Source organism: Conger conger, chromosome 16, assembly GCF_963514075.1.
Source record: "Conger conger chromosome 16, fConCon1.1, whole genome shotgun sequence".
Taxonomy (NCBI): domain Eukaryota; kingdom Metazoa; phylum Chordata; class Actinopteri; order Anguilliformes; family Congridae; genus Conger; species Conger conger.
In genome coordinates this window covers 29,117,863-29,130,063 of record NC_083775.1, presented here as the reverse complement: position 1 = coordinate 29,130,063, position 12,201 = coordinate 29,117,863, and the positions used below count along the sequence as shown (strand labels likewise).

General features: G+C 43.6%; 1 protein-coding gene across 1 annotated transcript; it reads left to right on the top strand.

Moving 5' to 3' along the window:
* Nucleotides 1-236: 236 nt before the first annotated feature.
* LOC133113998 (actin, cytoplasmic 1) lies at nt 237-4,688 on the top strand. Its single transcript, XM_061223190.1, has 6 exons — nt 237-393; nt 2,058-2,187; nt 2,485-2,724; nt 3,108-3,546; nt 3,653-3,834; nt 3,954-4,688. Exons 2-6 carry the CDS (start codon nt 2,065-2,067, stop codon nt 4,095-4,097), a joined length of 1,128 nt encoding a protein of 375 aa, XP_061079174.1. The 5' UTR covers nt 237-393; nt 2,058-2,064; the 3' UTR covers nt 4,098-4,688.
* The last annotated feature ends 7,513 nt before the right edge of the window (nt 4,689-12,201 follow it).

Genomic DNA, 12,201 nt, shown 5'->3' with positions numbered 1-12,201 from the left:
TTGAGAACATTTTTCAAAACAACAAAACCGAGTAGCAAATCTTGGGTGCTGAGGCTATTTACACAAATTCATAAATTCTGGCTGTGTGTTGCTAATTGTATTGATCCAGCGCAAACATATTATTTTATTCTCTGCCTTTTCCTCCTTTTCTGACTCTCAAGTTGCAACTGAGTGCAGCAATGTGCACGCGACACCCAGTACGTGACGCTCGACCAATCAGATTGCCGAGTTCCGAAAGTTTACCTTTTATGGCTCGAGCCGGGTGTCTGACTGAGGATAAAATAGTGCACCCAATATCTACTGATTCACTTTGAGCTCCTCCACACGCAGCTAGTGCGGGAAAACTACAACCTCTAACAGTTTCTCTTAAGCCGCTAAAACCCCCCACCCAAGGTAAGAAAAAAAAATATATATATATAAAATATGTATATATATATAGTTTTAAGTAAAGCCGGATTCAATCATTTTAATGTTTATTTTATTTTTAAATGTATGCAACCAATATCAAGCAATGTGCTGAAGGCATGAGGTTCTTTGTTGGCTTACTTTACTAATATTACAGTTGAATAATGGATTAATGGCTACTTATTTGATGTTATTTTGTTCGCATTACTTTAGCTGGCTGGTGCAGGTGCTTGGACAATTGAACAATGTTTGAATGAATAGGTGCAGTCAGTTGGCTAAGCAATAACGTCAATGTTGGTTAAATTGCTTCGATGGCCTCTTATTTTATAACTAAAGGGATGCAAGTTCGATGTTTCATTCGTAATTTAACGTTACATTGCTTTACTATGCAACAAGACGAACATTGCAATGTCTAAGATTATTTTTTTTCTCTACGTATGGCTCCTGATGAGATTGGGTGTGACCTAGTTTCCCTGTTAGCCGGTGAACTCGTTCGTTCTGAACACTGACTGATAGCTAGCGAACTTCAAGTGTGAGTGCATCCAGCCGGCTTTTTAGGGCTGCTGCGTTTTCTCCAAATGGAGCTTCGAAGTTCATTTGCATCCATCTGGCTAACCTCGTTTGACGACCTCACAGCATGACAATTTTATTTAAGGGGTCACAAATGAGAGCGTTTAATTGATGTATTCTTTGTTAATCTATTTTCTTAGTTAACGTGAGGTGTGGTTGTGCTGTATTAGGGTTTCCTACCGGTCGACGGCTTGCTAGGAAGTTGCTAAGGCGTGGTTCGAATTTGCTAGCAAGTGCAACCTAGCCAATGACTCCCTGCTAAATTGAAGCAGACTGCCAGTGAACGTTAGCTGTCGTGACGGCTCTCTTTGTAATTGGTTGCGTAGAAGGCACGCTTAAACTGGATGGCAGTGAATTGACTTTCAAAATGTTAATCTTCATTTATCACGAGCAAACCTAAATCGGCACCACATTGTAATAAATGTAACGTTAGTTCAACACTACCGTACGTTGGTTGTCTGGTATTCTGGCGTTGTTCGAACTTTTAGAATAAGGAGTTGCTATGATGCACAATTCCCTGTAGTGTAATTCGAGAACGGCTATAACCATCTAAAGTCATTGCATCGTAATACCTAGCTTACCAGGGTGCATTCATGGCTAGCTGGCTATCTACATTGGCTGGCTAAATGTGACGCAGTAGGGTTAAAATCTTTAGAGTTGGATACGCGGATATAACGTAAAGTCGTTTATCCGCAAGCGGGGTGGGGGTTTGTAAACTGAAAATGAATGGTGTAGGGAGTGGCCATAGCCATGTTGAATGTCGAAATAAGTTCCCTTTCCTGAACCCTTGCAGTTTGGCTGAGTGCCACGCCGCCGGCAACCGCAAGGCTGCTCAGACCATTGCCTTTTATGGTAATAATGAGAGAATGAAGCGGGACTTCCTTTGTCTCTCGAATATCTCGGTTAGAATAGTTGGGCGTCAGCTCCCCCTAGTGGCCAAGTCTTGAACATGCAGCCGTCAAAAGCAGGAAATGAGACTAAGGTAGTCACGTGGTGCATTTTATGGGCAGTACATTTGCGCAAGGGATAAGGATAATCAGTGCTTGTGGTAACTTTTTTTTTTTTTTTTTCTCCTTTTTCAGTTAAGCCATGGACGATGAAATTGCCGCACTGGTTGTTGATAACGGATCCGGTATGTGCAAAGCCGGATTCGCTGGAGATGATGCTCCCCGCGCTGTCTTCCCATCCATCGTGGGTCGCCCCAGACATCAGGTACTTACTTGCAGCTGTCTAGCCCAAGCAGTTTCAATGAAGGCTACATCTTTAATGCCATTAAACGAAATTACATTAACATTTACATTCATTTTGTAAATGAGATGAATTGCGAATATTAAAGTTACTGTCTATGCATTCAACCATAAATGATGTTTGGAATTCTGCAGTCACTTCAATGATATAAAACTAGTCTACTGTTTGCACATTGTGATACAATGTCCTGAACCCCCTAGAGATTTGATTTCACATTTCCCTTCCAATGGAAGTTTAACTAAGAACCCAATCTGTTCCCAGGGTGTGATGGTTGGCATGGGACAGAAGGACAGCTACGTTGGTGACGAGGCTCAGAGCAAGAGGGGTATCCTGACCCTGAAGTACCCCATCGAGCACGGCATCGTCACCAACTGGGACGACATGGAGAAGATCTGGCACCACACCTTCTACAATGAGCTGCGTGTGGCCCCCGAGGAGCACCCAGTCCTGCTCACAGAGGCCCCCCTGAACCCCAAAGCCAACAGGGAAAAGATGACCCAGGTACGGCTGCGGAGAAGGGGCAAGCGCACACGCAGGCCACCTTTCAAACTGTCCCCCCCCTTTCCCTCATTTTTATTTCTCTTCCGTTCATTCTCTCTCCCTTGCCACCTCTTTCCAGGAGCTCTCTCCAGACTGAGTTTCTCGTCCTTGTTCTGGGAAGCCGCAGGTTCATTCCTTTTTCCTCCCTTGGTCCCGTTTGCGGTTCCTTGGTGTGCTGCACTCTTGACTTGGATGTTTGGGGTTTTTTTTCCTCCCCTCCTCTTGCACTTAAAACCTGACTAATGTTGCCTCGGTTGGAAGCATGCACTAATGGTTGACCTGCATGTCTTGGTGTTTAGCGGTTTGAGGCTAACTGATTCTCATCCCCCCCCCCCCTCCTGCAGATCATGTTCGAGACCTTCAACACCCCAGCCATGTACGTGGCCATCCAGGCCGTGCTGTCCCTGTACGCCTCCGGTCGTACCACCGGCATCGTGATGGACTCCGGCGATGGCGTGACCCACACTGTGCCCATCTATGAAGGCTACGCCCTGCCCCACGCCATCCTCCGTCTGGACTTGGCCGGCCGTGACCTGACCGACTACCTCATGAAGATCCTGACCGAGAGGGGCTACAGCTTCACCACCACGGCCGAGAGGGAAATCGTGCGTGACATCAAGGAGAAGCTGTGCTACGTGGCCCTGGACTTCGAGCAGGAAATGGGCACCGCCGCCTCCTCCTCCTCCCTGGAGAAGAGCTACGAGCTGCCCGACGGGCAGGTCATCACCATCGGCAACGAGAGGTTCCGTTGCCCCGAGGCCCTCTTCCAGCCCTCTTTCCTGGGTAAGTGACACCCTGAGACCTATCAATGCGCCCTCAAGTCAGACGAGACTTCGGTTTTAGGACCCAAATGGCTTCACGACTAACCAAACCCGCTTTGTTTCCATAGGTATGGAGTCCTGTGGCATCCACGAGACCACCTTCAACTCCATCATGAAGTGCGACGTCGACATCCGTAAGGACCTGTACGCCAACACAGTCCTGTCCGGAGGCACCACCATGTACCCCGGCATCGCCGACAGAATGCAGAAAGAGATCACATCCCTGGCCCCCAGCACAATGAAAATCAAGGTGGGTGCCTTCACCTAGGCGTGGCCGGCGGCCAGTTGTTTCGAATCACGTTCGCATTAGGAACCACCTCCCCGGGTGGCCCGCGCAGTAGACTCACCTGCCTCTCTTTGCCTCCGCAGATCATCGCCCCACCTGAGCGCAAATACTCCGTCTGGATCGGAGGCTCCATCCTGGCCTCCCTGTCCACCTTCCAGCAGATGTGGATCAGCAAGCAGGAGTACGATGAGTCCGGCCCTTCCATCGTCCACCGCAAATGCTTCTAAACAGACTGTTACCACTTCACACACCGACTCAAACTGCGCAGAGAACCAGAAACGACAACATTGGCATGGCTTTCTTTATTTTTGGCGCTTGACTCAGGATCTAAAAACTGGAACGGTGAAGGTGACGGCAATGTTTTTTGGCAAATAAGCATCCCCGAAGTTCTACAATGCATCTGAGGACTTTAAAATGTACTACTTTTTGTTTTGTTTTTTTCTTTTTAGTCATTCCAAATGTTAAATGTTAAATGCATTGTTCAGAAACTTATTTGCCTCTATGAAGGCTGCCCAGTGTTTGGGAGCAGATACTTAAACTTCGTTGTAGTATTGCTTATGTAAATTATGTAACCGAAACGATGTCTGGGTTTTTGTACTTTCAGCCTTAAATTCTTGGTCCTGTATTTTTTTTTTTTTTTTTTTTCTTTTGTTATGCAAAACCGCTTTACCTTTATACAAAAACATAAAGGTTTACGTCCCCCTGGGCATATGTAAAAGCCGTATGGAAAGTGGCGGTGCCAGACGTGATGGTGGAGCCAATCTGTACACTGACTAATTCAAATCCAATAAAGTGCACATGTGAAAGACCATGCTAAATCTCTCGTATTGCTTCTCCACTCTTTGACTCTTGTGCTGTGTCCATATCTATCATCGGAGGGTACATCATGGGATGAGGGTTTCTTCCAAACTAAAGGGTATTCAATTACAACCAGATTTGTGCTCCAGTAAGTGAATGCCCTGGTTTCTCTGAGCTTAGCTGGTTTAGCAGCCATGTTCATGCTTGTAAATGTATATTACTGGGTGTTTATTGCCCAGGGTTAGCTGTGGATGCATACATCTAGCCATCTGGGGGCGGGGGGGGGGAATAATTCAAGTATTCTTAAATACGATGTGCTTTTATTTGGGGGGGGGGGTAGCCTGTAGCCTAGTGGCTAAAGTGCTTGACTAGTTCCTGGAAGGTTGATGGTTCAAGCCCTGGTGTAGCCACAATAAGATCAGTGCAGCTGTTGGGCCCTTGAGCAAAGGCCTTTAACCTAAAATTGCTCTGGAGGGATTGTCCAAATTGAAATTGAGCAAGAACAACTTCTGAGCAACCTATTCCTTCTACCCCACACTGCCAGCTGTGGTACTGAAGAAACTACACATTTCTGATCAACTCCCATTCCCCATGCAATGCAACAGTTTGCTGAAAATTATAATCGCTAACTACATGCTGATTTATTTATCCAAAGGTTGTGCCTTTTCAACGTAACATTTTCACCATGAAACCCATTGCCTTGTTCCGTTCACATGAGGACACGTTTCTACCTGCTTAAGTTCAGAGCACAGATTCCTCCTGAATTTATACATATCCCAAATGTGTGGTTTAGCCTAATCAAGATGCTTATACTATTTAGGTCATGACTTTGTAAAATGTCCAGGAAACCCTGGTCAATCCTTTACCATTCCAGATGCACACAATTTTGGGGACATCAAAACAGTACAACTGAGAGGATATTGGAAAAACCTTGAAACCACATTTTCTTCAAAGTATGGTTCTTAACTTACTTGGTAAAACAATACATCCTAAGAAATAGGTTTAGCCTAATCAAGATGCTTATACTATTTAGGTCATGACTTTGTAAAATGTCCAGGAAACCCTGGTCAATCCTTTACCATTCCAGATGAACACAATTTTGGGGACATCAAAACAGTACAACTGAGAGGATATTGGAAAAACCTTGAAACCACATTTTCTTCAAAGTATGGTTCTTAACTTACTTGGTAAAACAATACATCCTAAGAAATAGGTTTAGCCTAATCAAGATGCTTATACTATTTAGGTCATGACTTTGTAAAATGTCCAGGAAACCCTGGTCAATCCTTTACCATTCCAGATGAACACAATTTTGGGGACATCAAAACAGTACAACTGAGAGGATATTGGAAAAACCTTGAAACCACATTTTCTTCAAAGTATGGCTCTTAACTTACTTGGTAAAACAATACATCCTAAGAAATATAAACATTATCTGGAGCGTTAGAACTTGCATTGCAGGAATTTATCGGAACTGAAAATTAGAATCTATTTTTATAGATGGTCCTTTCAAATCAATGTTCTGGATTCAATATGGAATCTCAATCTGGATTCTCAAGACCATTGAGGAAAAACTGACTAAGCAACTCTAATACAATAGTATTTCTTAAAATATCCTGATACGCTCATAATTATTTTTTCACACCTTCTGTCTGAGTGTTGACTGACAGCCCATTATGCTCTTTAAAGTTATCTAGGGTATGTTCAAAACAAAAAAAAAGGAAATAAAAATACAACTTTCAGCTATATTAAGTTTTGCTACATATACTTTCCTGACAGTTTGGATTGTTCAACAAAAATCCTAAATGATTTTGCTGTACGTACAGCATAGGTGCTTCCATTTTCTTGATGAGTGAACCACAGGAGGGCGATCTGTCTCCTTGGTTTTCTCCACTGTATTTTTGCCTGTTTGTCCTTTATGCAAACCTGAGTGGCAGAATTCATTGAATTCGGAATTCAATGTGAACTCACTGCACTGAATGTCCAAGTCTCTTTCCTTGGTCACAGATTCATAGCACAAACGTAGCAAGATGCGTTTAGAGAGATCTCTGTTTCTCCCTGAGTGGGGGAATTGGTTCCGTATTTATTCATTCTGATTGAAAGACCAGTTCCAGTAATGTCTCTGTAAAACCAGGTTCCTTTGTTCTACTAATTGCCTCTTCAATGACATCTGCTGTCATGGATTATGTATCCTCCAGTTTCCTATATGTTCCCCTTCTCTGAAAACGTGTCCTCTTTCCTTGGTCGTCTCCTCAGCTTACCTCCATCGTCTGTCGTGAGTCGCCACTCCTTCCCCACAGCATGGAGCCCTAACCCCACGGCACTCTGACTGCCAGCAGAAAGTCTGTCCGCTCAGTAACCGTGAACACAGTTAGTGCTTATTATGGGATGTAGGAAGAGAAGAATGATGGTAGTCCATAGGGACATTGCCAAAAATTCCACAAAAAAAAGGAATTCTACAAAAATAAGGACGAGCAATGCTTAATTTCCCCTGGATATGATGGTTTATCAATACGAAAAGGCATATTTCTGAAGAAAAATAACATATTTAGTTATTTCACATGGCCCAATACCCTCTATAGGGCGGTGGCAGGTTCAACTCAAACTGTCAGAACTACAGCAACATAGTTACAGACAAATGTGATTGGTCAACACTGTCTGTATCCCAGAATCCATCACATAGAGCATTGTGTGCTTCTCCAAAAAAACATCCCGTGACTCCATATGAAGTTATGAAGACTGTCCACCATGTGTTCATATGATTCTTCCATTAAAACCACTGAGCCTAAAAACTATAACTTAGACCACAAAAACAAAACTGGACTGTGCTACACATTTCTGTCCATTTTAAGGAAGAGCGGTTGTGTGTTTGCACACCTAGATGTGGACGGTTCTTATTCCATCCATGGGGTCATGACCTGAACTGTAACAGATCTGACATCATCATAGGTAAAAAAAATAATGTAATAAATGAGCTTCCTAATGTTTGGGACATACATCTTTTTTTTTTTTCTTGATTTGGTCTGTACTCCACAATTTCTGATTTTTAATCAATTGGATAAATATGGATCAATACACATCCACAGCTTTTATCTAAGGGTATTTTTATTGGTTTCACCGTGTAGAAATTACAGCCCTCCTTATACATAGCTGCCCATTTTAGGGCACCATAATGTTTGAGACATATTAAAGTTATGTAAATAAAAGTAGTCATGTTTAGTACTTTGTCACATTGCTTGCAAAGACTGTTCAAAGTGTGTGACCCATGGACATCACCAGGTGCTGAGAACCTTCTCTGGTGATGCTCTGCCAGGGCTGTATACTGCAACCATCTTCAGCTCCAGCTTTTTTCCGAGGGCTAGTTGCCTTAAGTTTTCTCTTAAGCTTATTGGCTATGTATAAAAAGTGCTGTAGTTCCTACTTGGTGAAACCAAAGTGTATAAAAATATGTTTTGCTTATACTTTTGATGGAAAGTCTTGATGTTCGGCCTGGGATTCTGTCTAATAGCTCCAGGTGTCTCTCTGCCTTGTGATGCTCGGAGTCTGTGAAATATTAGGCCACAGAAATGTGTGCGCGAACATCCGTGCGGCTCGATCGCTCACGTCTCCGTACGGCCGCAGAGCAGATTGGATTGGCGGAAGAGCTGTTTAGTGTCAGCAGCGTGTTTATTGACATACCTTCGCTGCGGAGGCGCGACGAATGACCCGATTTGTCAATTGAACCAACTGGGCCACAGCCAGCCCTCTGTACCTCGGAGTGGGCTTGGAAGTGTGTTTATTCCAACACTGTAGTGTTCACGTCCGTTCTGGAAAACAGGGCTCGTACTTTCAGAGACAGCTGTTGCTTGGACGACACAGGAGAGGGTTGGAAGAAAAAACATTTTCTCCTGGGAACTAACGGGAACATATTCAATGTGCTGGAGGCAGTGCTGTTGTTCGCTGTTTTCTTCGACCATACAATGTGAAAGTAATAGTCAGTTTACAAGCCCTATACAGCCATTCAGCTAGCTTATATTTCCTCATTTATTGTCCTTTGAGTGAAAGGTGAGGCTTTCATTTTCATTGGCATTCAATAACTCTGTTCAGTTTGTCTTTTGAATTTACTCTATTCCACTTTATTCTTCTTATTTGGATTGTGTCTTCAACCAGCACATAAAGCTGCCCCAAGTGGGAACAGTGGCCTGGAGATAAGGTGTTGGTGGTAATGGGACAAAAGTATGAGGTTTCAATGAAAACAGAAATGGGTAGAGTTGCCATATGCTATCTGAGATTCATTGAATTGAACCTTTACTTTGGAACGAAAAGTGTTTTTGATTTGGCTGGAAATAAAAAGTCAATAGAGCTCCACCCATTATGGGGTTAATTAAATATCTTGCCTATCAGCGGGGGCCAGTCAGAAGCAGCTGTGTGCTGTCCTTATCACGTTTAACTCGATAACAGCACATGGATTTTCACTGTGACGCAACCAAGCATAGCGTTCGATAGCGTGGACATCTGGAGTTTTCGCTATGAACGTATTAGCGTTGGAGGTTGCAGATTCAGTTTAAAATGGAGGATACGAAAAGGACGGCCAGATGACAATGCACTCCTATGCGCCTGTTGCGTGAGACTGTGACGGGCAATATTAATTAGTGAACTGTTTACCTCTTCAACCTCCAGTAAGGTTGATACCTCCCCATTCCGTTTTTGTCTTGAGTTCATCTTCTGCTCAAGGTCTGCTGTTCCAAATGAACAATACGAAAGTTTTGCTAAATGGATATTCATCTCAGTATAGTATTTGGTAATTGCTTATAATCACCGTCATTGGGAAACTCAGTCAACATAGGACTACTGCTACTCTGTAGTACATCTAGCAGATTATGTAAATGCATAATATTTAAGACGATTGCGTATTCTTTCGAGTGCAAAACATACTGTGATTTTTTCTGTGTTGACGGATGTTTGTAGGCCTACATCCTGTTGTAGCTCATAGTGAAATACAGCAGATGGCGATGTTGTCCTTTTTGAAAATTTGGCTCTGATAACAGAGGACTGTCTAACGAGTAGCGTTAGAGCTGCGAAATGTCCCTCTGGTGACGAGCTGCATCAAATTTACATTATAATCATCATTTGTATTATTAAAAGGCATAATGAATGTACGTCTACCATAAAACTGAATTTAAAAATTACAAAGAGAGTAATAAAATCCTGCTCGTGTTCTCTGAATAACGCGTAATCAGTATTCGTAATAGCCTACACGTGTAAACAGACGGACGACTTCGGTTTCCCGATTCTGACGATATCCGATCTGGAGATGGGTGCCCTAGTTGCATATGATTTTCTGTGTGGCGCGTGGTGTTCGCTGACACTCCTTGATGAAATATGATCAAGAGATAGTTACTGCGGCACTTCACAGGGGGGCGGGGTTGAGTTGGTGCGGGGGCGCCGTTTGTCGACTCTCCTCCTGCTTCAGGCAGTTAGTGTTCAGTGAGGAGAAAGGAGGCATCTAATTCAAATTTATACTCTGAAGACGATGTTGAACAGACCATAAAAGTAGGCCTATTCGTAGTAGCAGTAACAGCAGTAGTAGCAGCAGGGATAGTGGTTGCAGTGTTCAAACAGCCTATCATATTGTAAAGGTAACTAGCCATTTTATGACGTTTGTTATAAGCCGTGACATAAATGAAAAAAGTGTGTAGTGAGGGTCATTGCTGCTCCCGAAACAGTTTAGTTGATTAACCCGGCCTGGAAAAGAAAGGAGATCCAAATGTCCTGTTCATTAAACTGTCTGATGCATAATGTATGTCCGTGGTCATTGAAATGCATTGGGTCTGCAGTAATCTCTTACAACTACCACCCCCTTTCCCCCAGAGAGCCCTTCTTAAGCAAATGTTTCTGTTCTCAGGGTGTGGAGCGGCATGTAAAAGCTTCATTGCAGAAAAGGCAGGCGGCACCACCGCCGTGCTGTTAAAACGTGCACGAAAATCTAAATGAATGCCCAAACGGCCGACGAAGCCATTTACCGCTTGTTCGTTCCAATTTTGAGTCAGCCTTTTTCAATTCGGGGATATTGGCTTGATTGCGGTTGATTTTTAGCGAGATCCATTTAGCTTGTTAATTCTCGGGAAACTGGAGTTCTCATCATTCTGCCATTCGTCTCCCTGCTTTAGCGACTCTTACTGACGTGAATGACGATCTAACATAGTATGCCTGTGTGAAGGACTTGGTGGTCGTAAAAGCGAGGGCGAAGTCAGGGCTGTTGCAGTTGCAGAATGGATGTTTTTTTCTGTTTTTTTTTTTTTTTTAACCTGAAGGACAGCCTGGGCCTCTGCGCCATTAAGTCCATTGTATCAAAGGAGTCCTTCTGGGACCAGGCAAAATGAGATCTGGAGGTCTCCGAACAATTTTGAAAGGCCTGGCAGCGATTGGACAAAGAGAGGGCGTGTCCACTCCTCCCGTTTCCGATTGGCTGCTGGCTCCATTCTACCGGACGTGCCTCCCAGCTTTAACCCATAGACGCCCAGCCGATCTCTCACACGTCAGGCCTCTAGCCGAGCTTTATCCTTTGTTATTTCTTTAAAAAAGGTCTCTCGCTGTTCGTAGGAGGGAATGCCAAGGAGATGCACTCTCAGAGCAGACCTGGGGTCTGTCACTGGCAATGCTGAACCCCCCCTTACCACACGGGGGATGCAAGCTTTTGAAAGGATCTCGGGTGCTTTAATGCATTACACACAGGGAGATAGCGGTGAACTCACCAAGGTGGCGACCTCCCGTTCAGCTCCGCTGCGACTGCTTCCCCATTATTCGAGGATTCGCATTGAACACGAGCTCTCGGCTATTCCCGTCACAGAAAGTAAACCTCTTTAGTGAATGCACAAGACTGGAACTTTACAGCGCAGGAGAGAAATGAAGGTGAAATAACACTTTGATTTGTCACTGGTGACCTTTGAGCAAGAGGGAAAAAGGCAGACAGAGCAACTATTTTTCTTAGTTTAGTTATTTGACAGACACTTTTATCCAGAGTGACTTACAAGTGCATTTAGTGTACAATGCCCTCCATACCACTTTAATTTGCAGTGTGCCAAACATTATGGTGCCCTGAAATGGGGGCTATAAACACTGCTGTAATTTCTAAATGGTATAACCAAAATGTATAGAAATGCCCTTCATTAAAATCTGACAATGTGCACTTTAACCACATGCGTTTAAAAAAAATAAAAATCTCAAATCATGGAGGCAAATAAATAAATCATGGATCTTTGTCCCAAACATTATGGAGGACACTACAGTAAGCAAACATCGCTTCTTTGTTAAAAAAGGGTATTGGCCGCAGCTAGAATTTCAGTTGTTTGAAAAAAGAGTCCCGAGTCTTCTTCCACCAGCATTTTACTGTGGCTGTAGTACAAGGGTGAGAACGTCCTTTAGCAGAGACATGTTCCTTTAGCAGAGACATTTCCTCCACCTGATACTGGAATCATACCGCATTCACATGCACTCATTAATTCTTGGTGCATGTATGCGTCTGTGTGTGCACGTGAATATGTGCAAACATGT